The sequence below is a fragment of the Anomalospiza imberbis genome, chromosome 3 (genome assembly GCF_031753505.1).
Source record: "Anomalospiza imberbis isolate Cuckoo-Finch-1a 21T00152 chromosome 3, ASM3175350v1, whole genome shotgun sequence".
NCBI lineage: Eukaryota > Metazoa > Chordata > Aves > Passeriformes > Viduidae > Anomalospiza > Anomalospiza imberbis.
Window position 1 is genome coordinate 92462673 of NC_089683.1, and position 27226 is coordinate 92489898.

Sequence of the window (27226 nt, forward strand, 5' to 3'; positions counted from 1 at the left end):
TAGGAGCAACTGGAAAAGAGTGATGATATGTTGAAGCCTCATTCCCTGTGCTCAGAAGCCAAGTGGTGTGAGGTGATGAAAAAAGTAAGGAATGGCATCCCTAATGCTATGGAAACACTCTTTGTTGTACCAAATTGGAAACCTCATCTGGAAATCCTGCAGACAGTCCATTATCCCTGTCAAGGAATACAAATTGAACTGGCAAGAGGGACAGATAATCAGAGCTGAGATTAAGGGAAGGTGGACTCGTTTCTCTAAGGACAGCTAAAAGTACTTGGCTTGTCTCAGCTGGGAAAGGGAAGGGTCAAAGCTGGCGTGGGAAAGAGATGGGGAGGAGACAGCTCTCTGTACCTACCAGGGAAAAAGAAAAGGTATTTAAACCATGGGTCAGTTTTAGTACAGAAAAACAAATGGGCCATGGAAGAACTAATCTAGCCAAGAGTGGACAGATAGAAGCTTATCTGTGAGTTACTGGGGAATAATGATGTGGCAGATCTGCCCGAGAATGAAATACCTATCGAGGAGAGGTGGATGGGGCTCATCAAGGGTGTTTTTAGGCTTTTTCCTTGTTGTGTATTTTTTTTTTTTTTTTTAATTAAGAGCATTCATGCAGGAAGAAAAGCTTTCTTTCAAATGCTTGATTGCAGTTCCTCCAGTGATTGCAAATGTGAAGCACAGAGATAAGCTGCTGATGGTATCTAATTGCCCAAACTGTGTGATTGTCTGGTTCCTCAGATTAAAAACTGACATTGCTGCATCTTTACTCTTTGAATCATTAATTTCGTTTTCTTCTGAGAGAAGTTGAGACACCATAATGCTGCAGCAAGTACATCATCATCTCTGGTATATTCAGAGTTTTATATGCCCTGTTCAGGATTAACAGCAATAAAAGTGCTTTGTGTCATCAGGTCTTTGTGCATCTCAGTACAATGTAACACAGATGATTTAATATGCTGATGTAAATATATGCAAATAGTTTGCTTACAGTCATAAAGCTCTGATGTATTCAGGCACTTTTAATTTAGTGTTGCAAGTCAGAAAGAGTCAAAGTATGGGAAAACCAAATTTTATTGTCAGATGAATCTCTTCCAGTCTTTCCCATCTAAGCAAGAATTTCAGTAAAGAATTTCTGGAAAACTCCATGGCAAATTATAACGTTTCCTTAGTCAGTATGACTGAGTGTTCAAACAATATGTGGAAACTTCTTTAAAGAAAGGGTATTGTGTGTGTATTTACATTTTCAAGAGGAACCTCAAGAACGTATGTGTGTTGCATCTTCACAGTATACAGTATCACCACCAAACAGCTGTAGAGTTTAATATGGAATCCATTCCATTTGATCATGGAGATACTAATAAAACTTCAAAAATAACACAGCTTAGTTGACAGTTGGATCTCTCTGCAAAGGTTGAGTACAGTGATAGCAGCTTCTAAGGAATGCTTTCAAGTTTATGCTTAAAGTTTATAAGAAAATCAGAGTTGTTCTTGCTAATTAAGGAGTTGTGTTTTGGTTTAGGGTTTTTTATTTTCTTGAAGGCTTCTGGAGAATCTTTCATAAAATTTGACAGCATAAGAGCATAGAGCAGTACCCAATTAATTATGTGTGGGCACCATTGCTGGGGCAAGCAGTAAAGAAAAAATAAAGTGGTGCATTAAGGCTGTCATCCCTGTGCAAAGCATTAAATGTGTTTTCTTTTCTCTTGCAGGAGCTTTTCCACCACCCCAGGGTCAGACAAAAGCGATTTCTCGGGAGATGACCCTCAGTAACCTGTGGCTGGTTGCCATACAATCATTTGCATTTTTGTCAGGAGGGATGTGGTACTGCTTCTTTCAGTATTTGTACCATTGCCTATTTTAGAAGTGGAATGGGACCTGAGGACACAATGGGAATCCAGGCTCTTGCAAATGAGTATCATGTTGTATGTGCAAATGTGAATATTCAAGAGTAAAGGAAAATACTGGATGGACTTTTACCTCTCTTTGGGGGAATTTTAAACTCCACTAAAAGTGAAGATCAGTAACATAGTGACTTGATGATGTATTATTTTAAGAATTGTCTGTATTTTTAAAAATGTATACTCTCACCCACACTTAAGCAAATTCAGCATTTGGACAAAAGGTGCAATCGTACAACCACCGTAGAAGAATGTCTGTGACAAGAAAGCTTTGTCACCACAAGTATTTCTTGGCATTGTAGTTAGAGCTCAGAAAATTCAGCAACTTGTCTCTTCAGTAGTGTGTACAGCATTGGTGTGGTAGAGATTCCTCATTTGCACAACGTGTACTTTATTGCAGCTCATTGTGCTGGAGTCAGAGATCCTCAACAGAGCTGGTGGAGGTGTCTTTGTGGCTACGCAGTCAGCAGTTGTTGTAGCAGACACATTGATCTGAACCCAACACCCAAATAAGATCTGGTATCAGGTCTGTCCTCTGAGGCACTGGTCCTCAAACAAGCATTGCAGCATCACAGTGTGATTAAAAGCTGTCCACGTGGGATGAATCAGCCCATCCCTGCTGTGGTCTTGCCATCAGCTCTCCAAGTTCCATCACCAGTGTGTCGTGTTATAGGGAAACTTGGAAAATACAAAGTCACTTGGTTAAATTCCCTTTTTGTTCAGAAAGCAGCTAAACCCTCATCATCAGTTTTGAAAATGCACTTTCAAAGGTGAAAAGTCAATGAAGGAAAGACATAAAACCTAGGGAACAGAGGGAGGCTTTGTTTGTCACACGTTGGAAGGCAGAGCAATTCTGTCTGTTTCTGAAGGTCTGCTGGTGCTCCTGGTGATTTTTAGCCACCTTTGTATTTTGTATACTGCAGTCCAACCAAGGTGACCTTGGAGTGGTTTATAGAGGCCTTTTTCTCCCTGCTAGTTACAACAGTGCTAAATATACTTGTGGGAGAGTTTAAATAATTAAATGCCAACCATCTTAATGTTTTGCTAAGGAGTAATAGAGGAAAAACTAGTTTCGTAAAAAGAAAAAATAGGTATAATTGCTATCACAAATCTGTAGGAAGATACTACTGTAAAAATAAGTATGGTAAATATTCTGAATAACTACATGGAGGGCAATATTAATTAGCTCACCACTAAAATCTTATTGCCAAAGTCTTACTGGAATAAGGATGGGTTGAACTGAAGGGCAGATTGGAACAGAAGACACTTTGAGATGTGTAGTGCAGGATCCTTTTGAAAGGATGTCTGTGATGTACAGCCTTACTTCTGGCAAGTCTGGTTGGCATTGTGTTTATGTGATTATGCACAGATTTGCGAGAACGGTTCCTAAAATAAAACTAATCTCTCTAAATACAGGCAGGGTAGCCAGAACTTCAGATGTTGGCATACTGCCTTCTACAGAGTAATTTTGTTGAGAACAAAGTAAGCCCTCAGTAGTTTTGGCTCTGAGCTAGCAATATTGATTCCCCTTCTGTCTCCCGCTGCTGCTACATGAATCACGGGAGGTGGTGTGCAGAATACAAAACCTTGCCAGTGTTCCCTTTCTGTGGGGGAGCAGGGGGCCGGGCAAAGAGCATACCAAAACAAAAGGCAGTGCCAATTTCCTTGGCTTTGTGGAAAAATACTTTGTCAAATATGCCATCCCTGCCCCTCCCCATGCTGCAGTGGTTGCTCAGTGGGGATGGATGCAAAATGACACCACAGTAAGGTCCCCTGAAGTGTGTGTTCCCTCCCTGACTCTGCAGGAGGCTGGAGGCAAAGTACAGTAGTTGCCAATAGCTTCATGTTTGAGGCAAGATGCTGTTTATATACCATCTCTGCACCTGAATTCTGGTGTAACCATTAAAAAGAGGTAGATAAGCCATGATAGGGAAGGAGTCTGTGGAGTATCTGTTGTTTCATGTTGCTCTTGCTAAAGTTCAGCTGGTGGAATGAATGTATTTAACCTACTGTTTGACAGGGGGCTGTTGGGGCAGCCCAGCGCTGTTATGTGTAAGTGGTTATTTCTGCTGCCCATGGGACTGACTCTTGTAACTCCAAAAGGCAGGTGGCAAGCTACTCACTAGCTGTCCTCACCCATGTAGTTTGATCAGAACCACAGAGATGCCCACAGTGCAGCTCATTTTATTTTGAGCTAGGACAGACTGGACTGATGCAAAAAGGGAAGTTTATATAAGCAGAATGCACAGCAGTTACTCGCATCAGGAGATTGTTCCTAATAGACTCTGTGAACTCCATGTAAGAGCATCTTATTTTGTCAAATGCAGTATTTTTATTTTCCCAGTGGGTTGCAGTCAATAGCAAGTGTTCATGTGCTGCCTCAAGAAATTAGCACTGCGCAGTAATGTTTCAGACAAGCGTTTGATTGATCTGGTCCTGTTCATTTTCACGTTGTTCCTCTGTAGTTCTTATTCTTACAAGATGTTAGTTTTCAAGCATTGGTTGTTGTTTCAGTAGGGTGTGGAAATAGTGTCAGGTCCCAGGCTTTTCTCCTGCCTGCACTGGTAAATGTGAAGAGTGCCTGACATCACAGCTCGGTACGGCCAAGTTGCTGTGGGCGACACCGCAATGAAACTGTTGGAAAGCAACTCCAAAGGACCCTCCCAGCATGATCCTGGATGCTGCTTCATGAAAGAAAATAAATCAGACAAAAGAAGTTTTGCTATGAAGGGAAAAATGTAAAATGGATACAATATGTAGGAAATTCAGTGCTAAAAATACCGTGCTGGTCCAGACTGTCTGGAGCTTAGCAGGCAAGTCTGTAAAACATGAATTCCTGTCGGCTGCAGTTCGGTTCTACCTTCTGGCAGTTGGCTGCAGTTCTGGATGTAATGGGCATCTTGCTGCACCATCCATGGGTTGCCTCCTCTGGAGAGTTCAAAATGTGTTTTGATAGAAACATGAATGAACCATACAATTGATCACAAATTAATATCACATTGAATTTAATATTAGGGGAAAAATAATGGAAAAATATGTGAAATAACAAAAAATGAAGCATTCACAGAAAAATGCTAACTGAAAGCTGTTGCACACAGAAGTGAGAACAGAGCAATTTGAGTGCACTGCAAATAATAAGAATAAAGATGGTTCTCTGCCTGGGTTGCCCACAAAACATCTCCACGTTTCTGTGTTTAATTGTTCATAAAGAAGTTGTAACAGTTGAAGTTGAGTGAGTCCTCACGGTTTAGCTTAGCTGCTGTGTGAATCCCGTGATGTGAAGAGCACCTGTCCATCCCTGCCAAGCAGTTTCTTCAGTGCCCTGGGGTGAGTGCGCCATCATTTCAGTCTCACTTGGGTTCCACGTGTGGCTCTGTTGAATCTTCCAACAGTGGTGTCTTTTCTTCTTTTTCTTTTTCCTTCCTTTTTTTTTTAAAGTTGTTGTCCCCAGATGTTGAAAAGTGAAATTTCAGTTTACCTTGATTTCCTGGAAAATTAAAGAGCTTCCCTCTCCCTCCTCCCCCAGCGTCACAAATAAGGTGCATCTTCTTGCAGTAAAAATAAAGCGATCACTGTGGTACTGTTCCTTGTTCACTTGGTTTGCAGATGATATCACTTTTCTTTGTGTGACACTGCCATAAAGTGCTGTTAACTTTCCTCACCTGTTTGTACAAGATAATAACAGGTACCAATCACTGTGTGTGACAGGATTCAACTGCTCCGCTTTGCCTTGAAATAAATTTTGGGACCAAAGGTACCTAAAACTGGGATTTCCAAATCCCAAGCACAGGGTTGGATGCATTCTCTTGACAGCTGAAGATTTTGTGGTGATCTGATGCAATCACACAAAATAATATACATCTGGGGTTCTGTATTTTTTGGAAATAATGGAGCCATATGAAATAAAGGGTTATTTTGCAAAATTGCATATTTGATAGTTTTTACACTTCTTTTAAAAAATACAAAGCAACAATGGGAAGAGCAAAATGGAAACCATACTTTGGTTTAAAATGCTTGCATACATTAGAAATGCTTCTGAGCAGCTCTGCTTTTTCTGTAAGAGCTGTAGACTGCCTGGCTGTGATGGAAGTCGTCATTGGAAGGATTCTATGCATTCTAAAGTTAGAATTTTTATTTTATCATGAGATAATGAAGTAATTATTCACTGAAAAACTGTCCTATTAAAATGAGTTAGTTACTTAAAATTACTCCGCCATGATGTTCATATTGTATGATGAACAGGGTTTTTTTAATAGCAGTTATCTTCACCTCCAGTTTTTTCCTTCCCTTCTCTATTACCTGCATTTCTGTTTCGTGTGATAAAATGGATGTGGAAGCCTCAAGTGACTGTTGGTAGTTTTGTGAAGGGCTGGTGATGTTTGGAATTATTTTGCTGAATTTATTTCATTGGGTTTTTTTTTAATAAAATCTTTCCAGCAGCCAAAGTGTCTTTCAGAAATGTAGACAGATACCAGAAGCAGCATTTCTCTTTCTTTTCCCTGGGCTGGTTTGATTTTGGTGGGTTTTTTGTTTGTTTGCTTGGTTTGGTTTGGTTTTTTTTTTTTTTTTTTTTGTTTTGTTTTGTTTTTTTGGTTTTTTGGTTTTTTTTTTGCTGTGGCAAAAATAGAATTGATTTTTTTTCAAGATTATTTCATATGCTTCTTATCCTTAATAGATGAGAAGATTTTCTTTGATGGTTGTATTTATTGTGCTTATAACTAATGGATACACAACCTTTACTGTGCTTACCATAAACACAAAAAATAGTAAAATAACACTTTGGTTCACTGTACAACTGCAGTGTAAATTTCTGATAGATAACATTGTTTATTAGGAAGGACACAGAGACAAATGTTTCAGTGCCAGAAGTGGCAAGAGGAGTGGAGCAGTAGGGGAGTGAGGGAACAGCAGCTTCTGCAGCCCTCACTCGCTGCAGCACCCACTAGAAGCTGTGCCAGTGCCCAGGCTGTGGAGTTCCTCTGCAAGTCACTGTAGCAATGAGTTTTCTTTAAGTTTCTGAGAGCTGAGGGCATGTCGAGAGCAGAACCTGAGCCCCTTGACCCTGGTTTGCCTCCTAGAAGGATGTGACTCCAGCCTTGTTGGGAGAAAGGCTGTTGTCATTGTGAGATCCATAAAGTTTTAAAGAGGGATCTATTTCTAAGCAACTCCAGCTGGGCAGAGCAATGCCAGGTGGGACAGCCCCACCTATTCTGCAGCCCTGGCACTTCTTGGTGGCAATGGCTCTTGGCTCCTGTCACCTCTTGAGTTCACTGCTGGGGTCCAGTTCTGCAATGTCTAACGATGGGAAAAGGAATTCCTTGGAGCATTGTGAAACATCTCGCACAATTTCCAAAACAGCGCCATAGTTGTAGTGATGTCTACCTCTTTGTTTCCCATCTGGGTTTTGTCTTGTTTTTCTGTGTGGTGTTTTTCTGTGAGGGGTGGGGAAAATCAGGGAGCGGGAGGGAAAACTTGAAATCTGAATATTAAGACACTGGTGGGGTATCCAGTGCTTACCAGCCGTGTTGTCATACTGAAAAAGCCATTGTTTTTAATTCCTGCCTAGTATGAAATGTTTGTTTTTAAAAAATCCTTCCTGCTGGAAAGAAAAATGTATTTTTAAAAAGAAAAATCATCCCTCTTGGCTATAAGAATGTCAGCTGTATGAGTTGTGACCATATCATGACATGCTGATCAGATAAATAAATTTTTATCTCTCAGGACTCTATTGTAATTTTTGCCCTTCTCGTAACTGCCAGCTTTTCTGAAAGGATGCTGTTCATTTTTAAATACCACTAATTTCAGCTGAAACAGCAAATAAAAAAGGTGTGCGAATGTCACGTGTGCTTAGTCTGGTTTGCAAAAAAACCCCCATTTTTGTCTTGATTTAACAAAAAATCATCCTGTGAAAAATAATGAAAGGCTACAGGTAAGAAACCAGGTACCTGAGGTGGTCAGGTGTTACATGCTGCAGTTACTTTGATCTCAAAGACAAAGAAAAGGTATCTCCCAGGGGAGAAAAAAGGAGGTTTTCTGGTCAATACCTTTCTCTAGCTAGAATCTGTTAAACTTGGAACTTCCCATATATATCCTTGGGCTCTCTGTGGAATAAGGAAGAAGTCTCTTGGGTCAGTTATCCTTTCTGATGTCAATCTGGTTTTGTACCAGCTTTGACTAAGACTTCTCCATGGGCTTGGAGAAGTGGTGCATCAGGAATTTCAGAGCAGCCAGTGCTGGGATCTGGTGCAGCTGAATAAAGGCTGCTAATATTTTTGCTTAAAAATAAATTGAGTTTGTTGTAAATGGCTTTATTGTCTAAGTGTTAAAGGCTGTTAAGAACAGATAGGTACCGGATTAAAAATGGCAAGGAGCTCACTGGATAGTGTCATGCAGATTTGTAAGTTTACCTTGGGAAACAAAGTTCCAAAAAAGTGGATTCTGTGAAATGGATCAATAAGATCAAACTCTGGGTCTATACAAAGTGTAAATAATAAGGTATCCTCAGTAGAGCTCTTCTGTGTGGCTTTGGGAAAAAGGAACACTGGTCTTGCTCAGTAAAACTACAAGACTAAGTCAGATGGCAAATATGGCTCATTATTATATGCCACAATGCAGTGTGTTTTATAATCTCACTTGAGAACCTGAAGGAGAAAAACTAAAAGGTCAGTTTATACTGAATTACTTTTGAAGAGGAAATTTTTTAATTTGCAGTTGGCTAGTATAATTCTGCAGATCTGTTCAACTGTGTACAATATTTTCATAAATTATATTAAATAAACCACATTTTTTTATTACTGATTTGTTATTAATGAGAACAAGTTGCTGAATGGTCCGAGTCTCTTAGTGCAGTGTATGTTTGATGCTGAGCAGAAGGAACATCATCTAGCCACTAGAAATAAATATCTTCTAGGAAGAGAAATTAACCAGAAAACACAAGAGTTGAGAAATTCTAGCAACTGAGGGCTGCATTGGCATTTCTGCTGTAAATACATAGAAGTAAATAAAAGGGAAGATTTGACCCTTTGAGCAGATAAAGTAGGAGCAGAGGGTAGTAGGATTTCCCTCTGCAATGTTAGTGAGACCATATATTGAATATTGACTCAAAGTGGCAAGGCAAGACAGAAGAGAAGAGCCTGGCAGTGTTTTCCCCAAAGTGAAGCTGTTGGGTTTTCTACTCCTGTGCTTTTAGCAACACTGAAGATGCTTCTGATACTGTCCTTGTGTTCCCTTCTCTCTGAATTTCTCTTAGGCAGACACACTGGGTCTTCCTCATCAGCAAGGATTTGAAGGGGAGAAACCCAGAGCTGTTAGACAGGGGCTGTCTTACACTTCCTGAAAGATGCCTGACAAACAGATGAGAAAAAACTCCCTTTGCTGGATGAGACAATAATTTTCCTGCACTGAAAATGCCAATCTTAGAATCTGTTAGAACAGAACTGATGGTTTGGTTTGGTTTGGTTTTTTGCCACTGCTCTGACTAAATACTCTCTTGCAGCTGGCAAAACCAGTGGAACATTTTATGTGCAGTGCTCTGCTCTGTTACACCATGGCCAAATAATTTACAGGACCTTGCCTAACAAGCAATTTTAAGAGCCTTCAGAGCTGAACCTTGTATCCTATAAGGTGGGTGGGGTTGCTTTTCCAGGAAATTCCTTATCCAAAACTGATGACAAAACCAGATGTGAATAATATTTAATATTTAGTAGAGTCTTAAAACTAAGCTCTGTTAATTGCCCACAGGCCTGCAGTAGTATTTGCTGAAGCAATGTTGATTAGATTGCACTGGATTCATTTCTGTCAAAAAAAATTTCTCCCACTTCTGTTTACTCCAATATTACGTGTTGATTCCACTGTCACTTAAGGCAGTAACTGATGGGTTTTCTTACTCCAGCCATTCCCCTAGGGAAATACTCACAAGATGCAGTTTGATGTTCCATGTTTGTACCACAGCTGATCCCTAAAGTTCAGAACAAGCAGCTAAGGATTTGCTAAGTGGGCAGAAGCACCTGTAGGTGAGAACAGTCACCAAAGGTTGCCTCTAACACCTGCTCCTGTGAGGTTCTCACCCATGTCTCTCTGTTGTGCTGAGAGAAGGATCTAGGTCAAGACTGATTTTTACCATTAATCATTGAATAAGCCTTACACACACAAAGTGAAGCTGTACCAACACAACCCCTAAAAGACCCCAGGCAGAGACAATTAAAGCTACAAATTTAATCTGGAAAATCTTAAGGGAAAGAAGGAAATCTTGTCTGCTTAGCTTATCCAAGGGTTAAGTAAAATGCCACTTTGCTATGTACAAGTACTCAGCAGGTGCTGTCAGTCATGGACTCCAGGCTGGAGGGAAAAAAAAGGCTGAAGAGGCAGCAGTTCCTTGCTGAATACAATGAGCTGAGCGCAGGATGAGGAATGGAGGGAAAGCCCCAGTTTGAGCATGTTTTCGGTTCTCCATCCCTCAAGTCCTGAAATCAGAACTGTTGCCTTAAATGTTTTATTACAGAGCTGAAACATAAGTAGGTACTGTTTACCCTAATTACAGAGGGAGGTTGTGACCTACATTATGCAGGTAACAAGACTAAATAATTCATGGGCTTTGGCCCAAACGTCTATGAAACTTAGAATTCTATTAGCAGCTAGATGGCAAATTCTTTTTTATGCTTTTACCTCCTCAATGCAACATTTCTGTTTTCTGCTCCAGGCTTACAAACCCCAATTCTGCAAGAAATAGCAATAAATACAATGCTAATTTTTCAGATTAATCATTTGCATCTCTGGAGTAACTATTAAAATGTCTTCCTTTCTTACATAAGCACAAATGCATACAGAGCTGCATAGAGAATCAGGCCCCAGATATGTCTGAGCTATTATCCTCACACCCAGAATAGCCAGGACAAGTGCCTCAGAGAAAACTGTAAGGATCCTTGGAGCGTAAGAGCATCAAATAACCTTGCTATATATAGGAATTTTCTTCCTAATCCTTCCACTAGAAGTTGGTTTATGTCCTGGCCCACTGAAATTTACATCCCTGCTTTGTTTTACTTTCAGTTTACCTCCTCACTGTCAGGTTTGTTGGTTTAGTTTTCAGTTTTATTTTGTTGACCAGATTATTTTTGAGCTTAGGAAGGTTAATGAGTCCTGCAGGCCACTTGGAAACTGTCAGAAGTCCACTTTTTTCAGAAAAAGTTTCATTCATTGTAAATCTTCTGGGTTTGCATTGGCTCTTCCTTTCCTCTTGTGTTATGAGAGATTTAAAAAAAAAAAAACAACCCAAACCCTGATGTAGCTTTTTCCCTCTACCTTTCCTGCTTTAATATCCTCTGTCAGTCTACCATGACTGAGTATTTCTCTGAACTATTTAAATTCCTGTTCTCATTGTGGTAGATCCATCACCTGCATAGTTAAGTTCCTTCGGCTTTTTATTACAACATTCAGAGAATTGATTGTCCTATCGGTATAATTTATTTAAATACTTATCCATACAACTTGATGGTGAGAGGATTAGATTGATTAATGGATTAGTAATTTGCTGACTCCAGTGACACATATAAATCAAATAATACATATGTCAGCAGCTACAGAACAAAAATTTGCTGCCAACTTTTTAATTTCCTACACAAAAATACCCACATTTAATTTTATTGCATAGTGAAGACTAAAAAGATAAAACTGTTCCCTAAGGTGAAGTGAGAACAGGGAAGTTGCTTCCTTCATATAAATCTGTATTTCTTTTAAAAATAATAATAATAAAAAAAAAAACAGTCAAATGAGGTCAAGGTTAATAAACTTGTGCTGATCTCTCCCCGAAATTTTTGAGATCCTAGGAGCTGTTACAGAAACCAACAAAATGCCAACCTGAACCGGAGCCACTGATCAAGAGCACTTTGGAGAGCTACCCTGTCTCTTAAAGGATCTATGAAAAGTTTGCCCCTGATTTTTATTTGTGAAATTCTAATTTGTTATATGGAAATACATACAAAATATTCAATGAAGCCAAAGGATAAGGATGTGGAGAAACTCCATACAGGCTCCTGACCTTTATTTTCTGGTTTGCATTTCTCTCTGCAGCACTTTGTTGTGTAAGGAGGTATTATATATCCTGAGTATATTAATGCAGGCAGCACAGCCAACCTGGGTGCATTAAGGGTAGAAATCACAAGGTCAGAAGTGCCAGTTGTACTAATTAGTGCAATCCTGACTAAGAACAGTTACATGACTTAATTTTTAGTGAGCAGAAGGATTATGGGAATTTAGGTAGAACAATAATCTATTTTTATCTGGTATTTTGTAAGCTCAGAAGATGAATCATGAATAAGCTGCATAGTAAGACAGGCCAGAGCTGCAGCTAAATTATCAAAGCTGCAGGAACAAAACATTCCTTACTTAGAGCACTGCATGGAAGTCTCCAGGTTAGGGCAATAACCCTTACTTGGTATCAAAAGTATGTTTTATAGTGACAAGGTAAAGTACAAGCATGGCACCCACCTCAGAATTTAGTATGACAAAAGTTGTTAATTGTTTTTTTAGTACCTTGGTGTTTGGAAGTCAGGAGGGAGAGAAAATACATTTTGCTAGTGGTTAATCATACTTATTTCTTCTTATTGCTGCATCATCTGCTATTGAAGGCTAAGAAGGCCGAAACTGTTAAAAGGGAAACTGTTAAAAGGGAAAAAAAATAACAGCAAAAAGGAGCTCTTGGGGCAGGGTTTCCATAAGGAGTAGGAGTTGACTTGCATGCATATGTAAAATATATGTTCTCTGTATGCAAAGTCTCTGCACTAGGATTTGCTTACTCTCTTTCCTGCCTTGTGCACTTGTTGCTGGTAGTTAAACATCAAAAGTGGGGGTCTCCTTCTTGCCAGGAAGACTTCTGCATTGCTGCAAAGCTGGAGGCAGACCAAATCAGTGGAAAAGTCAAAACAAGTTTCTACATCTTGGGAGATGGGAAAGGGGACACAGGGCATTTAAGGGATCATTAAATCAGAAAAGGATGGGGATAGAAAGCCAGCTTGTTTCTCCCACTGGGCTCTCTCTAAATGGACTAGCCTGGAACCTGCAACCCACTCAGGTTAAGTAGCTAGGCACAGCATTTGCACTTTGTCAGCTTTACACCTGCCCTTGAAAGTGTCCAGGACTGGGTTCAGAAAAGTAAAGTGTGACTCTCCTGTCCTTCCAAACTGTCGTAAAACTTTTCATGCTTTTTTTGCCACTGCATTTATCTCCACCTGATCAAAGCCATGCCTATTTTTATGATGACCAGATCTCATGAGTGTACCATCTCCTTGGATATGTAATTCAACAAACTGGCACACTCTGGTAGGTCTCTGTATTCCAGCACATTTTCCAGAGAGCTGAAAAGATAATGAAGTGCACCCCACCATCCTACATGAGCTGGTTGAACCATTTGCAATATAAACATTGCTGTGGACAAAATATTTTCTGGTGATTCACCTTAATTGGGAAGGTAGGGTGAGTCACATTATCCTGTAGGAATTTTTTATTAACAGCTGGTAATTTAGAATTTTCAGAGAGGACACAGAACAAGATTTTTCCCGTATCCAAATTTAGCATTAATGTCAGAAAAACTTAACTTGGTTGTCTGATTTAAACTCTGCTGCTCTTAGTTGAGTAAATTCCCATGGTACCAAAAATCACTAGGTGATTTAACTTTTGGATTGCTATTTCATGCCCAGGATCCTGGTTTAGGTTGAAAACGAGTTTAAAAATACCTGGAGAAACTGAAGTTTAATGTAAAGGATAAAATGAATGTTTCAGCTTGTACAAGGCTTTGGGCTGCTCACTTTTTTTGTTCTTTGCAACTAAGGATTTGCCACAAACACTTGCACAGGCCATCCTGTCTTGACCTTGGGCAAAGCCCAGTTTCCTTAAGATGATAAATCTCTGCTGAACACATCCCAAATGCAAAATCCTTCCATAAATTTTCGACCACAGCTAGAGAGAAACATGCTGTTGCTATCTAACTTCCACTTGAAGGCTGGAGAACATTTCTCAAAGAACATCCCATAGGCACCAGCTGCACCTGGGTTGCTCAGTGCCTTTTTGTCTGCTAGTGCAGCCTGACAGTGTTACCTCTCCTGCTGTGGTTCTGCAGAGGCTCAGCTACTTCAGTCCTTCAGGACACTGTCTTTCTTCCAACTTGCATCACCAGTGGAAGTTTCCAGTACTGAAATGTTGATTCCTTCATCCCCTCCAAAAGGAGATATATAAATAAGAGGATAATTATATCTGTGCTGAGATTTTTGGACCTCACTTGTTTGTTATATAAGATCTGTCAAACTGGATGCTGTCTCAGTTTTCTCTGGTAATGCAGCAGGTTACTAATCATGTTGCATCCCCCTGATCCCTGGTAGGTATCAGGTAGTTGATAAACTGACTATCGAAGAGATTACCTAGGAAGGCCTGGCCTTCTGTGGCATTGGCTTAGCATTGGTACCACTTGCTGGGCTCTGTTGGCCTGTTGCACTACGACATGAAATAACTCACATATTCACGATAGATCAAAAGAGGGGGAAAAGAGCAAAAGGAGGAAGTTTATTTTCTGACTCCACAACATATAGAATTCCAAAAGTGACAGTAGATTGGAGGATGAAATTGCTACCTCTCCAACCACACTGGTTAAACTAACAGTCCATCAATTCTCTCCTCTCACAAAGAAGAATGCAAAACAATCATTGTTTATATGAACAGTGTGAGAAAACTCCAGTAGAAATATGTAAACATTAGAAGGCATAGAAAACTTTTAGAAGAACTTTGAAACTTTTAAAAGAACAAGGCAACACTGGCCCAAATAGGAATTTCTCAGGCCAAGATCTGTGGAATCATGAGCTTCTGCTCAAGCAGTGACTGAGATATTTTACAATAAATGTTTCAGCTAAATAGCCAGTGAGATGCTGCTCTCTTCTCAGCCTTACTTTCTCCCTGCTCACCTGTTGTCCCAGAGCTGGCTAAGAACTCTGCTGACAACATTCCATCTGGATTTTTAGCTGAGTAATGGCTCATGCTTAAGCCTCAAATGATGAGAATGCTCACTTACTTATCTCTCAGGACTGCACCTTAAAACACAGAAAATAAAGAGTCTGGAAGATGCTTCTATTCAGCTGAATCACAGACCTACAAGAAAGACTTAGGAAGATATTTAAAAATTGAAATTTGCTTTAACATTTAGACAAAAGTGGAAAGAAAAGGCAGTAAGTGCATATATGTCAAAATCAATAAGAGAAGTGGCATTTATAATGATGAGAGGGATGCACTACATTTTTGCACTGTACTAGAAAGTCTTTTCTTCCAGCTTTATAAAACATGAATTCTTATATTTTTATTGGAGGGAGTGAATTACAAAGTAAATGCTGGAGGCTGCAGCTGGGCCAGATGATTGCCTCACTGGGGTGAGACACCCTGTGGAAGAGAGCTGCTCAAGAACAATCTCTCAAACCCAGTCACATCAACATTGCTGGGTACTGTTCAAAACACAACCTGCAGTCAGTTCCTAGTGCTGCATGCAGTCCATGAAAAGCAACCTCTGGAGCTACCTCCTCATAGCAGTGTCTCTCCTATCTGCAGTACTGGCTCTCCAAGGCTTCCCAAAGGATGGGAGCACTGGGGGTCTTAATTCATGGTCATTTCCTGATTTATTTGTGGCAGACGCGGAGCTTGCCTCCTACACCTCTCAGTTTCTCTGCCACTGGTGACCACTACATTAAAAAGTTTAGGTGGGTGTTCTGCCTCCAGATGTTCCATCCAGAGTGTGGCTTATTGGTTTGGGCAGGCTTTGATTTCAGTCTGTGTGAACACACCAGGCCAAGAACCAAGGCAGCTGAGGGCTGACTAATAGTGCTCATTAGTTCTCACAGCACTACTCTAGGAGGTTTCCAAGCAGAGCTAGAGGAGAGGGAGGAAAGTTCAGTGAAAGAAAGACACTTTAGGACGCGGGTCTGGTGAGCTCACCACTGAAGATGAACTTATGGGACAAGTACTCAGCGTTCACCCTGATGGGGATTGGTGGTACATTTAGCGGCAACTAAATGCCCCACCCTGCTTTTGAACCATCCCTTGTTTAGAGGTCTCAGTATTTTTATTACAATTTGTCTCTTCCTGCCTTTTTTCTTTAACTATATAAGCACCTTACTTCTGGGTTGTTCTTTCCAAAAAGCTGAAGAATTACTTGGCTGAAGCAGTTATTTTGAATGTTAGGAATATAGGAAGCAGCTTTGTAGAAGTAATTACCATAGAATCATTAAGGCTGGAAAAGATCTTGTGTACTTACATACAGGCTTGCCATGGTCTAGTGAATTGGCTCAGGCATGTGCAAGCACACTTATTCAGCTTCCTCCTAGGTCTCCAAGTGCACCAGTTGTAGTGTAGTAAGCACTGCCATGAACTGATGCTGCTGTGTAGCTCTGTGTGTCAGCCAATTTCTCCCTTTTCTCTCCTAAATCCATTGCTACAGGAGTAGCACCCCGAGTTCAGAATTTTTATAATGGTGAAATAGCCTGTTCTGACAAATTATGTCAAGCTTGGAAAACAGATTAGCATAACCAAGCAGAGATTATTTTGTTTTTACTTTCAGGAAGGATGAGAACAATGTCTTAAGAAACCCAGGCTACCTGCTCCTGGGATCCATTTCCATGGGAGTGTCTGCTCATCCCTCTGATGCAATGTGTTAACAGGAACATTGATCCCTCTAAGCATATGCCTTTCGTCCTTGTTGAAAAATGCACACCAATGGATGCTGTGGGTGATGCATCATTATGCAATTGTGCTTGTGGTGCAGACATTGAACCTCCTGTGACATTACAGATCCTGTATTAAAGACAGAAGCAGCTTTATCCTAAGTATTATTGCTGATGTGAACAGACCTAAACACAGGCAGATGCACTGCTACTACATGCAATGTTAGGCAACTATGACATTAATGATTTTCATTTTAAAAACTGTGTCTTGTTTAATTTGCTCATAGAAAGAATCCAAATATTTAGAGTCTAAAGATTTTGTAGATTAACATCTGTGGTGTATAGATTTGGTATTAGAGAACTGTAAGATGTAAATTAAGAAACATATTTTGACCTTGACTACTCAGACTGTGATTATTCAACCCTTCCAGTTATTATAAAAGGGGTCAGGTCCTCTTGGGTCTACTAATTAAAATTAAAAGCTAAAATGTTCCAAATTTGTCTGAAACCTCAAAACAAATTTAGTATACCAGCAGAGAGAAAGAGATTAAAAATATGGGAAGGGGGGAGGGAGAAGAAAATGAATGTCCCAATTCATCAGAATGCTATCGATTTTGACACTGAAATGTTGGAGGCCATTTCCATATTTTAAGCAACACACGAAGCTTTGTGGTCACTCTACTGGACTGGCATTGGAAAAGCATTGGAAGCCGTTCCTCTCTGGCCTACCAAGTCACTTTGCCTCCTTGTGCTTTTGTGTTGTGCAGTGAATAGCACTGACACAAACCTTATGCCCACCCAAACCAAAGCTATTTTCTGCCAGCACGGTATGCTAAATTAGATTGTGGTGGGATCAAAGAGACACCAGATTCTGTGATTCTGTCTAAAGTGAAACTACAGACGTTAGGTAATGGGTCAGCATTTCCCACTGGATGTGACCAACATCACTTTCACCTCAGAAACACAGGATTAACAACTCAATTTCAAATGAGGTTTAAATTGGGGTCCTGTACCTTGTGGTATGTCTTCTAAGCTTCCTCTTTTCTTCTGGATGTCCCATGCAACCACAAACTGTGTCCTCAGACAATCTAATCACAGAGACCTTATTTGCAGTCAAAATTACAATTGATTTTGCTTTGATTATCACTCCAGTACACCAGCACTATTCAAACAATGAATATTAGAGGACATTGCTATTTTTACAGGCAGTTGAATCACAGACAGCAATCTTCATCTGAATTTTTCATTTAAAAAAATGAAACCTTTTATGGAGCTGACTAAGCTGTCTGTGTGAGCCACCAGGAGACAGGATTGATGGGTATCACAGGAACTGTGCAAAGTCAGTGGTCTGAACCACTGAGAAGCACAAAGCACATGGTCACACCCTTACTAAAGATACTGAGTTAAAGCTGTCAGTTTAGAGCTGTGCAGGCCAGCACATTTTAAAAAGAAGAATTCAGAGCCAGTTCTTTTTAATTAGGAGTCACATAATGATGTAGTATGTTTTTCCATTAAAAAACATTAGGGAAGGTCTTTTGGGAAAAGAACTGCATTTTCTGGACTGAATAAGTCTCCTCATCCAATCTTGGTTGAGTTATATCCATGTAGTTGCAATATAGTTAGTGTCCTTACAGCCGTGAGCTTTATTGGGTGCTCCTGTTAGCTTAGGTAAAACCACACTCAAATAAAAAACTGAGCTTACCAACGAACTTGCTAGTGCTAGTGCTGTAAGCACAAATGCATGATATGTAATTCTCCTAACAGAGTAAGATGTATTAAAATAACTATTTCGACTGTCTGCAGTTAGCCAGGCCAAAGAACAGGCTGCTGCTTCTCCTATTACCTACACATCTTTCATCAGACTGTGATTTAATGCAATACTGATCTTAAGGCCAAAAAGCTAAATTCCATTGTAAAAGGGATAGCTTTAGGATTAGACTCAATGCTTTATATTTTCAAGGCATTAGAAATGTAGTTTATCCATATGTGACATTTTCCCTTATGAAATTTTAGACAAAATTACAGTCTCTATTCACTCCATCATACTAGCAGTTTTCAATAAAATATGCTATAAGAATTACCCCCAAACCAAGACGTTTGAAAATCTATAATGATTATATTAATATACAAGATTGTTAAATGCTTCTCTAGAACACGAAAGGATTTAACCCTGTCATGACAACATAGGGAAACTATCTTTAAAACATGAAAATGCCCTAAGCTAATTGAATTGCACTTTATTGCCATGAAACAAAGTGTTGTCTGGAAGTCTTGATATTGCATTTCCATCCCATACATGAGGGATGGAAGAAACATCCCCAGTTTCCTAAAAGGAGAAGATTTTTGTGGTTGATTCATCTGTTGTTATTCTTCATCACAGATTTCAGGCCTACTGGCCATCCTCGGCTTCATTTAAATCCTGCAAGGGTGATACTAAGAGGGCTTTTTACTGAAAAAAATAGCTACACAGAGGGCAGACTCCCCAGCTTAATGACCCCCATGTGAGGAAAAAAGTGGGCAGAATACAGGCATTTTATTTAACCTGGTCAGCTGGCCAGTCTGTGATGGCTGTGGTGACTGCAGCGTGTGCTGTCTGTACCCAGTGGGTGTTGCAGGGAACATGCAGCAGAGCTGCTATTAAGGGAGGAGGAAGCAGAGTTCAGAAGGCAAAGAACTCAGATGTAGGAATCCAGCATTCCCTGGTTCTGTCACTCACAAAACAGTTTGAGAGGATTTATCTTCTACACTTCTTTGATGAATAATTCTTGACTTGTGCAATAAATTACTGTAGGATAAATGTATGAGAATATTAATAATGAAAGCATCTTGGTCTTCTATGCCGCAGCTTATCAAAATATCAAAATCTTGATCATTACCTGTCTTCTGAGAAGTTGGTAGCAGAGCTCATTTCATTCCATTGAAGCAGAAGTGACACACGGCCCCTGAGCCTGCCTTGCCCATGGCCACACAGGAAACCAACAGGGAGGGTTTCAGTCAAAACAAACCACCCCATTTTTATCGGCAGCATGTGGGATAACTGATTTTCCTGTTGTATGTGCTTAAAGCAAAGGAAGGACTTACTTGACTGTGTTCTGTTTGAGTCTACTGAGATATTTGCTACCTGGAACTGGCAAACATTGTTTATTATATTAGACCAAGTAGGCGGTGTTGTCATTCTTGTAGAAATTGCATTTACAGAACTCTCCTGATGGAATCATCTTGTTTCCTGAAGTTTTCCAAGTATCATACTGATAAAAATCACAAAACTGATTGTTATACATGAAATCTTATGATAGTTGCTGCGATACAGGGCTAGTTACTAAAATAAGCCTACACCAGCTATTCAGAGTGAAGTCAGAGATGAGGCTCCTATTGACTTGAATGGAGCTGAGACTTTGTATTAATACCTTAGTAGAACATTAAGTTCTGATTTTACAAATTTAGCTGCTGAGACATTAAAAGTTAAGGAAATTTCTTTCATCAGCTGGATAGGAGCCTGTCCTTGTTTTCAATGCCTGTCCTCACACATCTTGGCATTTTTGCCATGTTTGGGTTTCTTCAGTGACCAGTTCCAGCATCTGTCTTTAGCGTGGCTTTTCTCAAGCAGGGCACAAACTCATTATGTCCAGCAGGTTGGGATCAAGGAGAGGCCGTGTTTGAGTCACTGGCAGTGAGCCTGGAGCAGCTCTGTGCCGTGCTTCCTGTGGGTAAGTGCTGCAGGCTGGGGGAAATGCAGCTCTCTGCTGAGCAGGGATATCTGGCATGGCAGGAGCCTAGCTCCCACAAGGCAGGTTGGAATCACATTTCATTTGAGAAATGGAAAGAGAAATCCAAGGGAAGTGAACTGGTTTTGAGTGCAATATAAAGAGACTGCTGCTCAGTTTTTTTCACCCTATGCCATTCATTATTTCAGGACTTTGCCCTCGTTCTCAGGGTTGCAAGACCCAAATTACAATGTGGGTATTAATACATCAAATCATTGCAGATAGGGAGAGGATTCACTCTGATATTGTGTAGTGGTTGTAGCCAGTTGTGTCTGTTTTTATAATTATATTGGCCTCAGTGCTATTCATTATGCACTGATACCTGTGTTAGAAAGAAAGGAACTGCACATATTTTAAATTTAACCTGCACTGTTTTTTCTCGTCGTGTACACAGAATGCATCCTTCCACTGCCAGTTTCTTTTGGACATTTTAATTAGAAAGAGAGACAGAAAGAAAATAATAAGCATTTTTGCTTAAGATATTTTATGATTTTAGCAAGGTGTTGGGCCACACGAGCTCCAAAAATTCATTCTGACCAAAATTAGTTTATGATTCTAGGCCTGACTCCTGTTTAGAAGGAATTGCCCCTTCCCATGGACCTCTGTGTGTTATGTACTTTGAAGCCCCTTGCTGATGGGGCTGTTTTGTATCTCCAAGCTACAGCTGCTGTATCCAAAGAAGCCAAGTCCAAAGTTGCTGCTGTGCCTGAACAGCAAGGGTATATGTGTGTGCATATGGGTTGTCTGCTGCTCAGAGATTCCTTGTAACACCAAAACTTGAGGGGGGGATGTGGGGTATGTGTGAAATGAGGACAGGATGACAATGTTCATAGCAGAAATACCTCACAGTAATAGTTGTCAACTCCATTACTGTCAAATCAATTCTGAATTGTTGCCCATCATACACTGTTTGGCTTGAAGGCAGTGAAATGGTGGCTTTGCCTCCACGGGAAAAATAAGAGTAGCTCAGCCCTCCAAGGAGCCTTGCAAAGTGGCAAAGGAAATGTCAAATATCATTTGGTCAGAGAGCATTTTTAAAGTCCTCCAAGGAAGAGTCCTTGTTCTATATACTTTATCTCCACCACACATATGAAACAGAGTGAGCTCTTCATTTAGGAAGTATCAGCTTTCAGACAAAGCTGGGGATATTTGGAGTTGAGGCTATGTTTACACTGAGACAAAGTAATTTGATTTTACAGGTCAAATCTGCACCTCCAAGCAGCTAAACTTTTGACTTGAGAGCAGCAAAGAACAGTAGATGAAAACCAGACTGATATTCAGCATTAGCAGGCTGTTTCTGGATCAACAATTAACTTGGCATATGACACTAGGCAGGTCCATGGCATTATCAGTACTCCTCCTCTAATCTGGCACAGTGAGAACCAGTGCAGCAGACCTTCTAGTCCAAACCAACTATCTCAATATTTGAACTCTTAGGCAATATCTCAACATGTTTACACACTCTGGTAACTGAGATTGCATGACAATGAGTGTTAAGGACCTGAATAAATGAAATATTATCTATTTAGATGCCTAGTTAGAATTTAAATCCCCAAAGAAGTTTGTTTCTACCTTTGTAGTGCATATACCGTGTCTAGAGAAAGGAAAAGATAAGGACAGGCTGAAAACAAGAGAAATTGATCCCTCAGTGGACCTGAATAAATTCCCTGGATGCTTTTCTGTCGAGTTGCTGGTTCATTTAAGTTTTTTTCCTTCCCTCACAAGAAAATATCTACAGGAGCTTTTCTTGAATCTCTAGGCTTACCAAATTGAGATTTTGTGGAAACACATTGAGGAAGACACTGGGAAGGTGCAGTGCAAGTCTGTCTCTGTAAGCCAAGTAGAGATCTTGAGAAAGAAGCTGAGGGTGCTGAGGGAGCTGAATGTGATGTTCTTGTCTATGAAGCACAATGAAGCTGAGTGCTACCAGACCTGTACATTAATTCCAGAACTATCCCAGATGTATGGAGTGTGAAATTATGAACAGGCCTTCTGATCTGTGATGTTACTGATGAGAATGCTACTGGTACAGAGAGAATTAAATGTTTAAGAATCATAAACTTGGGATGATCACACAAAATCTGGATTATTCTCTGGGGTCAAGCAACTGCTGTGCAGTTTGTTACTTAGGGCTTCAAAGATTAATGGTCGTTCTCCATCTTGCAAAGTGACCTTAAAATTGCAGTCAAAAAGGAACTTAGAAATTACAATGAGAGTCTGCACTAATTATTCTGTTTGTGTACAAGTATTTTGCTATCCATGCATTCTGTGTGCCAGACTAACAACAGTGCAAGGTCCCAGCAGGTGCTGGTGAGAAAGCAGGTGTAACTGGTGGGGTAATCTCAAGGAGAGAACAACCCCTGTTGCAAACTCCTCTGGCAGGGACTTTACAGACTCGCCAGATTTTGCCCTCTCCCCTGCTTTCTTTCCCTGGGCTCACAGTGGTGGCCGTGTGGCTCCCTGTGGCCAGGAGGAGAATTGCTTTTCCTGAGCAATCCCAGTGAAGATTTTATTTGTGGGGTCACTTTGACATAATTCTAGGAGGTGGCATTGTAACTTTTGACTTTTAAATGCTTCAGTCTTATCCATATAAAGCTTTGGAGCATGACTAATTAATACAATAGTCACCTCTTGCAGAGAACACATTAACTCCCTGAACTCTCAGGACTTACAGGATCAGAGACAATGCTGGAAGTCGCTGAGAAATTGAATTAGCAGATTCTCAGGATGGCAGCCAGTAAGGGGCTTCATGCACTCATGTGTGCTGAGGGATGAGCACCATGCTCCAAGGACCCAGGCAAAGCTGCTGTCTTCACTAAGATTACACCATGTGGGTACTTCCCTGAGGACAAAAGGGAATGAGCTCAAGAGAGCTCTGGAGCCCTGTATTTATTCAAACTAATATTCTGTGAATCAAATTATCTAATTAGCTAAACATGCATTTGACCATAAAAATGTTATGTTATTTTTAGCTGGCATTGCAAACGTACATCAGAGCTGCATCTTTTTCTCACTGAAACTCTGCATCTATTTTCTACAAAATTCCCTCATTTCTTCTGCTTTAATTCATCAGTGATCTGCATGACTGCTCTTGAATTTTGATTCTCAGAGCCTGTTATGTCTTTTCATCCTTTTTATTGATAAGCTTCTAACAGAAAGATAGACAGAAGTAATCAGTGTGTTTGAAACGAGTTTTACCCAACAATACCAGTAATGTTTTCTTTCTGTTTTGAAGTAGAAAAAGAGAGGGCAATTACAGATCAATGCCATAAAATTCATTCCAATCTGGATTTTTATTACAGATTTCCAGGCTTCAAGATGAATTCAAGATGATACTGAAATCACCAAGATGGAAGGAAAATAGTCTCAGATTCTGAGCTTCAGCCCCTCCAAAACTGAACGAAGTACCATAAAAATCTGATTACACATTCAGAAAGAGCAGTTCTCCATGGATTTAAACATTTGTCACATACCACAATAATTGTTATCACCCTAATTTTGCAGACTTGGGAAATGTGGACTGCCTGAGGTGTCAGCAGCCATTACCCTAAACTGTCTCAAGTATACTGTAGCTACTCACAATGTATCACCCTATTGTATAGCATCACTGTAACATTTTGTCCCTTTCTCTCTTTCCAGAAGGATGGTAGCAATCTGGAAGGAAAAAAAAAAAAAAAAAAAAAAAAAAAAAAAAAAAAAACCCAAATCAAAAGCTGCACAGATGGTTGTGTAACAGCTGATAGGTAGTTGTACTTGCTGATGAGTATTTTGGAAGTGGCAGACAGCAAGGGCAATGAAGAATTACTGCTAGCATTTAAAGGGACTCTGACAGGCCACAAAATAATCCTGATAAAAGAAATACTTATCAAATTTTCCAAAAACAAGACTACTTAAATGGGAAGAAATTCCCCCAAGGACAGGGGCCCTTTTCCTTTTTCCTTTCCTTTCCTTTCCTTTCCTTTCCTTTCCTTTCCTTTCCTTTCCTTTCCTTTCCTTTCCTTTCCTTTCCTTTCCTTTCCTTTCCTTTCCTTTCCTTTCCTTTCCTTTCCTTTCCTTTCCTTTCCTTTCCTTTCCTTTCCTTTCCTTTCCTTTCCTTTCCTCTCCTCTCCTCTCCTCTCCTCTCCTCTCCTCTCCTCTCCTCTCCTCTCCTCTCCTCTCCTCTCCTCTCCTCTCCTCTCCTCTCCTCTCCTCTCCTCTCCTCTCCTCTCCTCTCCTCTCCTCTCCTCTCCTCTCCTCTCCTCTCCTCTCCTCTCCTCTCCTCTCCTCTCCTCTCCTCTCCTCTCCTCTCCTCTCCTCTCCTCTCCTCTCCTCTCCTCTCCTCTCTTCTCCTCTCCTTTCTTTTTCCCTTTCATTCCTTCCTCCCTCCCTCCTTCTCTTCCCTCCCTTCCCTTCATTCCTTCCTTCCCACCCTCTCTTTCCCTCTTTTTGAAGACAATTTTAAACTGTGCTTTACAGAAGCTTTCAGGAATTATTATGGAAATAGAAATGTCTTAGATCTCTTGCAAAAGCATTTTGCTGTGCCCTACTCTTTCTTGTGGGAAAGAGCTTGGGTTGTGACAATAAACACAGGTCCCATCAAGTCAGCTTCTGATGGAGTGCCAGTCATGCATCACTGCAAACTGCAGAAGGGGCCTACAGTGGAGTTTGTCTGACACAGGAAGGAGATCTACGGTGTCCTTTAGGAAAAGCCCTGGCAAGGGGCACCAAGAGACCAAAACCATCAGCAAGGGGTTGTTCATACCCCAGAGTATGCTGCCTTGAGCTGCTGGGTCAAGGTACAGTCAGCCAGACCAGAACTGCTTTTCATGTTTCCCAGTCATCCTTAGCAGTGGGTTTGGAATGTGGTGTAACAATCAGATACGATTCTGACATCATGCTCTCTCAAACATTAAGCCCTGAAGGACTGGTATTGGTTTAGTCTGCTTTGTTAGGAGCTCATCCTCACTCAAAATTCAGAGTAATTCCTGATGCATTTAGCCTCTTAGGCAGTCCTGCTCATTTTATAGGTGCCTTGCTTTGTTTGAAAGTCCACTCTGTGCATAGGCAAGTGAAGCATAGCCATAACCTGTAACTGAGTTCTGTTCCTATTGCGCATTTTTCTTAAGCACTTTGAGGTGCCTGTAATTTCTGATAGTGGAGTTCAGCCTTTCCAGGAAAGCCTGACAAAAGATAGCGAGATAAAAATATAGAACTACCCTCTATTGCAGTGACTTTTTTACCCCCTATGGGCTGTCACAGGACTGAGGACAAATAATCCAACTGACAGGTAATTCCCCCAGAAAATCCCAAGTAGAGATCTTCCATGCAGCAGGTTCTCCCTCTGGTCCCAAATATTTCCAGGTAGCTTTTGACATTTTCTGTTGCTGGATTTGCTGAGTGCCAGAATAACTTCCCTTTGAACATGACAGGAACAGCTTCACTGACCTGTAAAATCACGATCTGTTTCTTCTCTTCCACTTGGAAGATTAGCCTTGAACTTCCTGTGCTGCCACTGGCAGCTGAGTCACAGTGTTTGGCACATTGTGATAGGCACCATGAGCCACAGTGCTGTGACCTTAGTGCTGAGCCTGACTGGCGCCTGTGGCTACGCAGGAACTGCAAAAGCTCCCCCATCTCTGATCATAGGTGTCCTTAGCTAACTCACAGAAGCGTTCTGAGCCTGGTTTCCCAGCCCCAGCCTCACACCTCTCCTCTGCAGTGAGAGTAACGTGTGTCTAGTCAGCACATCCGTGTGGGCTAGGAGGGGATAAATCAGGCTGTGCTACAGGATGGCATTCAGGATCATGAGTGAAATGCAGAAAAGGCAAATACACATATTGGAGAATCCTTCAGGGGCTGTGCTAGATTCAAGAAACAGCCTAAATTACTCCCAATAAAGGCAAACAAACTTCTGTCTGCACCAAAAAAAAAAAAAAAAAAAAAAAATATATATATATATATATATATATTTGAAATACCCTTCTCAAGGTATTTCTGTATGAACAAAATATGAAGCAAAGGACAAGCTTTCATAACCATATTGGTTGTACCAGTCCTGCAATTGCTGGCTCCTTGCTTTCTCCTATTAACCTGAATGTATTATGTCTGTCTTTTCCATAATGAGTTCCACTCAGAAGCTGGTGCTGCCTAGGCAAGAGATCATATTGATGTCATTAAGTGTCTTCCTGGAAGCCTCCTACACAAATAAAGCTTAAAAACTGTGAGAAAAAGGTAAGGTGGCTACCTTGCTCTTTAAGTACCAATGTCTACCCACAGTGTTTGTTGATTGTTTCAAATCAGGACAGCTGAAAATATTTAAACATATATGAGCATGAAACCAAATTTGCTAAAATGTATCTGTCAAGTCTAAGTGTTCTAGAGGCATAGATGGGTCCTGCCTTACAGAAGGGATGTGATGAGGCAGTGAGTTCCTTAAAGAGTTATATGCAACCAAGTTATTTCCCTCCTGTTATTTCCACTGATGGCAGTGTCCCTACAAGCCTCACTGCCCACCTCTTGCTTGCTTATAAAGTTTAAATAACACCTGAAACAGGTATTCTACTTGTAATAGATAAGCACCATTTCCTCTTCTCCTTTTGCTACTAAGTAAGCAAAATGTAGGACTGATTAAGACAAAACTCTGCTGTTGTCCAAACAGAATAGGAACAGGGGTCACACTGTGTCTCTGCTGGCAGCTGTTTTTAAAAAAATATATGACCAGTTCTTGGGCTGAGAGATGGCAGTCATCCTGTGTGAAGAGAAATATGTTTCATTTGATGCTTTTTTCTGGTATGTGTAGGTAGCAGAGGTTGTAAGACATTTTATGTTCTGTTTCACAGCATCCTCCCTTGACAGGAGTGGATATGGAACATTGAAAGTTAGATTACAGATATAATGTTAG

At 40.5% G+C, this 27226-nt stretch overlaps 1 protein-coding gene and 1 long non-coding RNA gene across 14 annotated transcripts in view; one reads left to right on the plus strand and one right to left on the minus strand.

The window, feature by feature from the left end:
• LPGAT1 (lysophosphatidylglycerol acyltransferase 1) overlaps window positions 1–7618 on the plus strand; it is a 60036-nt gene extending 52418 nt beyond the window's left edge. For all 3 annotated transcript variants that reach the window (XM_068185754.1, XM_068185753.1, XM_068185755.1), the window contains one exon: window positions 1707–7618. In XM_068185754.1, the coding sequence (XP_068041855.1) occupies window positions 1707–1858 (152 nt within the window). In that variant the 3' untranslated portion in view covers window positions 1859–7618. The remainder of the gene's footprint in view (window positions 1–1706) is intronic.
• LOC137471419 (uncharacterized) overlaps window positions 1–27226 on the minus strand; it is a 35516-nt gene that overhangs the window by 2133 nt on the left and 6157 nt on the right. For 2 of the 11 annotated variants that reach the window (XR_010997587.1, XR_010997583.1), the window contains exons 2-6: window positions 23337–24000; window positions 23019–23188; window positions 16517–16712; window positions 10560–12778; window positions 4244–8536 (exon numbers count right to left, since the gene is read on the minus strand). This is a non-coding gene — a long non-coding RNA (uncharacterized lncRNA). Of the gene's footprint in view, window positions 1–274; window positions 352–514; window positions 8537–9936; window positions 12779–14839; window positions 14961–16516; window positions 16713–18163; window positions 19831–19916; window positions 23189–23336; window positions 24001–27226 lie in introns of those variants that run through there. The other 9 variants (XR_010997590.1, XR_010997589.1, XR_010997588.1 and 6 more) reach the window with 8 other exon arrangements.